The 4151-nt window shown below is 41.7% G+C and overlaps 1 protein-coding gene across 1 annotated transcript in view; it reads right to left on the reverse strand.

Annotated features, from left to right (window-relative positions):
* Nucleotides 1-2565, reverse strand: part of LOC111397624 (G-type lectin S-receptor-like serine/threonine-protein kinase At1g34300) — a 9256-nt gene extending 6691 nt beyond the window's left edge. Inside the window, exon 1 of the mRNA XM_023024628.1 lies at nt 3-2565. Coding sequence (XP_022880396.1) covers nt 3-2423 — 2421 coding nt within the window. The 5' untranslated portion in view covers nt 2424-2565. The remainder of the gene's footprint in view (nt 1-2) is intronic.
* Nucleotides 2566-4151: the final 1586 nt, after the last annotated feature.

The raw sequence follows: 4151 nt of genomic DNA on the forward strand, positions 1-4151 counted from the left end.
ACTGAAGCTGTAATAGTCGAGAGGGCGCTGTTACTACTACTAGCATATAAACTGGTTCCCCCCACAGAACCCTCGATTGCGGCCTTAGGGGCCGGTGGCTTATCAATTTCAGTGATCCCTTCCAACATTTGAACCACCTTACCCATCATAGGCCTTTGAGACGGTTGCTCTTGGATACACCAAAAGCTAACCTGAATTGCTCTAATCACTTGCTCCATATCTATCTCATTCCGGGGAAGCCTTTTATCCACAATGGAGTAAAAATTGCCCTTTTCAAACTCCTCGTACGCCCACACTGAAAATTTCACGTGGTTTGTCTCTTCTGATACATCAAAATTCCTCCTTCCGCTTACAATCTCCAACAACACCATCCCATAACTGTAGATGTCGGATTTGGAAGTTATTGGAAGGTTAGCAAGCCATTCTGGAGCCAAGTATCCTCTAGTCCCCCTCACACTCTTCAAGGTTCTATACCTATGATCTTTTGGATTAACAAGCTTTGCAAGACCAAAGTCGGATACTTTTGCATTGTAGTTCTCGTCAAGAAGTATGTTTTCAGGCTTTATATCACAATGAACAATGCAGTCCCGGCATTCCTCGTGCAGGTACATGATCCCCTTTGCAGTCCCGAGAGCAATGCTATAACGATATTCCCAACTCAAAAGCTTTCCGGATTGTTCCTTAGAGATAAAGAGGAATTTATCGAGAGAACCATTTTTCATGAACTCGTATACTAATAACCTATGTCGCCCTTCCAAGCAGAATCCAATCAGTCTCACCAAATTCAAATGGTGAGTGCTGCTGATTGTTGCCACCTCCATTCTAAACTGTTTCTCACCTTGTTCAATCCCCTCCAACTGTTTCACTGCAGCCACCGTCCTATTCGCAAGTACCCCTCTATAAACGGCCCCAAATCCTCCCGCTCCAAGCTTCTCCTTAAAACCCTTTGTCGCCTTCTGAAGTTCCTTATAAGAGAATTGCACTGGTGCACCAGATGCATACTCAAGAAGTGCGTAATGTCCTGACAATCCTCCAAATTTAGGACTATTCCTAAAGCAGCACCACCACAAACCGCCCTCAACAACCACCAGCCCCAAAATTGTGACCACCATGACCACCACAACTAACCACGTTGACAACTTCCATCCATTCCTTCTCCCGCCACCCGTCCCATCCATGGAGGGAGTAGGCGCCACCGGCCCACAAACCTTCATAAAAGAAGTACTAGGAATTGCAGGCGAATGATACCCACTGATAAAGTCACTGGATTTCAAGTAGCACTGCCCCGATCCATCCGACAAGGAAGTAGACGCTTTGCAAGAACCTGCAAGACAATTCAACTTACAAGCCGAGATAGCAATGTAGAAAATTTGCGTGGATAATTCAGGAGGGTAAGTTAAGAACATGGTATGATCCAATTGCAGCATATTCTCCCTCCCTGGGCAATTCTGAAGCTCAACTTTTCTCTTGCACCCTTTTCTGCTGTCCCTCTTATCAACGAGTTCAAAATTATCCGAAGGACACCCACAAATCGGGTTTGAATCGTTGTAACTGCATATTCCCAAATTGCCACAGAATGCATAAACCTGGCACTGATCACCCACTGCTGCCCACCTCTCAATTTGATTTCCACTACCTGAGACATAACTGTAAATGCGCAAATTCCCATCCTCATCTAATTTGAGAAATCTCAGTATTTTCCCTTCCTCCCCATAATCACTGCTGTAAGCTAAGTCGAGAGAGTTCGATAGCGTGGGATCGGAAAGTGTGAGGACTCCAGTAGATCGAATGTCAAGTACTGGATTGCTTAAGTTCGAATTCATGGTAGAATTCAGCCCGGAATTGTAATACTCAACTGAATTATTCCACCAAAGCGTCAAGTTCCCATTTTTTTGCAGCTTAAATGAGTAAAGCCCAGATGAAAGAGTATGTCTTACAGTGAAACTTTGCGTCGGAACAATTACGTCAGTTGGGTGGTCGAAGGAGGTCCACACGGCGGACCCAGATGCGTTCTTGAGGATCAAATTGCCGGAATCTTCAAGTGAAACCGCAGTGACGCTGAGATTGGCCGTGCCGGAGGACCAAACAGGAGTAGTGGAGGTGGAGGAAGGCAGGAGCTGGAGGTCGCCGGAGGCGACAAGGCGGACGACGGCAGAGGAATTCACGGAGGCTGAAGAGCCACCAGCTTTCCATATGGGGATGCTGTTGAAGGTAATAGCAGCGTACAGGGCAGCAGCGCCGCCAGTGTCAACCGAGTCGGTAATGAAGGAAAGAGTTGTGCCATTGGGAGAGGTCCATTTGGAATTCGGGTCGGATGCATAAAGGGTCGACCCGAGTGGTATATCCGCCGCTAACACGGCGGCGAATGTGGCAAGGAGAGAGAGGAGCAACAGGGTGAATGCATTTAATACTAGTTGTAACATCTCTTTTCAAGCACACACTGAATAAATTGATACGTATAAATGTTTATATAGAAAATATTACACGCTGAGTGTGTGTGCGTGTAGATTGGTGGAGGAGAAGTTGACTTTAGATGTTGGGACACAGGTGGAGTCACGTTATCTTCATCTGACTGTTTCAGACACGCACAACTAGCTCTCACTTTTATTACCAGTGGTAATATTTGTATTATTAAGGACATGTTTAAGCCACATTTTTGTTTAAAAAATTATTTTTATGCAGTAATTTAATATTATTTTAATCTCATATTTTTTAATAAAAAATATTATATATAAATTCAAATTTTTATTTTTTTAATGATGCATTTTCCATCAATGCACTATTCAAAAATTCATTCTAAAAAAAATAATATGCCTCAAACAATGGCTATATCAAATTTATTTATTTCAAAACTTTTATTTTTTTACAAATTAAATTCAAATTTTTTATATGTACCACCTACAATTCCAAATCTTTAAAACATTATTTTCCATCCTACCCCATCCCATCCATCCGACCACTTCATCTTCTTCCCCAAATATTAAAAAATAATAGACGGGATGAAAAAATATGTATTGCAGTTCATCCCATGTTAACCTATAGGTCGTCGAGCACAAATATATAACGCTGGTTAAGAGTCCACCATTTCATGGTTTTGTTTGTTCAAGTTCTACTCTGTAGCATTCGACTTGCTTATTGTAGAATGACACTGGTGGGGTATTTTGAAGTTTGCTTAGTTGTCCTATGATTTCTTTGTATTTTGGAGTTTTGCGAATTACAACGTGCTTATTGTTAACTAGCCACTGCTCGATATGCTGCCAGCACTTCCGTTTAACGTTGGACGAAGTCATGATTATTGCACAGAGGTTTTGTCGAAATGCTGGCAACTGTTGATCCTGCACTGTGGACTATATCATGACTCATGAGTGCCAATTTTCAGAATTTCCCCAAGAGGCATAAATTGAGAGAGTTTTTATGTTTTGGGAGATGGGATTTTTAATTCGGACAGTGAATCATGGAAGAATCAAAGAGAATCCACGCACACGTTTATTAATCAGAGAGCCTTTTTCTTTTTTTTTTTTTTTTTTGGGGGCGGGGGGGGGGGGGGGGGGGGGAGGGGGTTGTGGGGGGGGGGGGGGGGGGGGGGGAAGATGAAGTGGGTTGGCGTAGGTGGAATATAAAGTTTTAAAAATTTGGGATTATAGGTGACGTATATAAAGAATTTAGATTTAATTTGTAAAAAATAAAAAAATTTGGGTACTGAAATTACAATTATTCCTTTTTAATTTTGATGTTTTTTTTATTGCTTTTAACAGTGGATTTGACGGATTTTGACGACACGCACAAAGAGTTTTAAGCAGGGAGTTTTTTTGCGGTTTTCAATAGGTAGGAATATATCGCATATGAAAACGTTTTTATGGCTATTAATCCTATTAACAACGATTAACTTCTTTTATATCGTCAAGAAGATGAATATACAGAAATAAGTTAAATTCATAATCACTTATAGTGCATCACATTTTGTGATAGTCTGATAGATTTTGAGTCCATGAGTTTTGGTTAGAATTAAGACATTATCTACTGCTAGCTTCTCGATAATTTCAAGCTCAAAGCCATCCTCAATCCACCGTGCCCTAGTCGCGACAACAACCTCGTAACGATTTCGAAATGGTGTTCATAAACTTACACGAGAACCACCCTCCACCGTCGCA

The sequence above is a fragment of the Olea europaea genome, chromosome 7, assembly GCF_002742605.1.
Source record: "Olea europaea var. sylvestris chromosome 7, O_europaea_v1, whole genome shotgun sequence".
Taxonomy (NCBI): Eukaryota; Viridiplantae; Streptophyta; class Magnoliopsida; order Lamiales; family Oleaceae; genus Olea; species Olea europaea.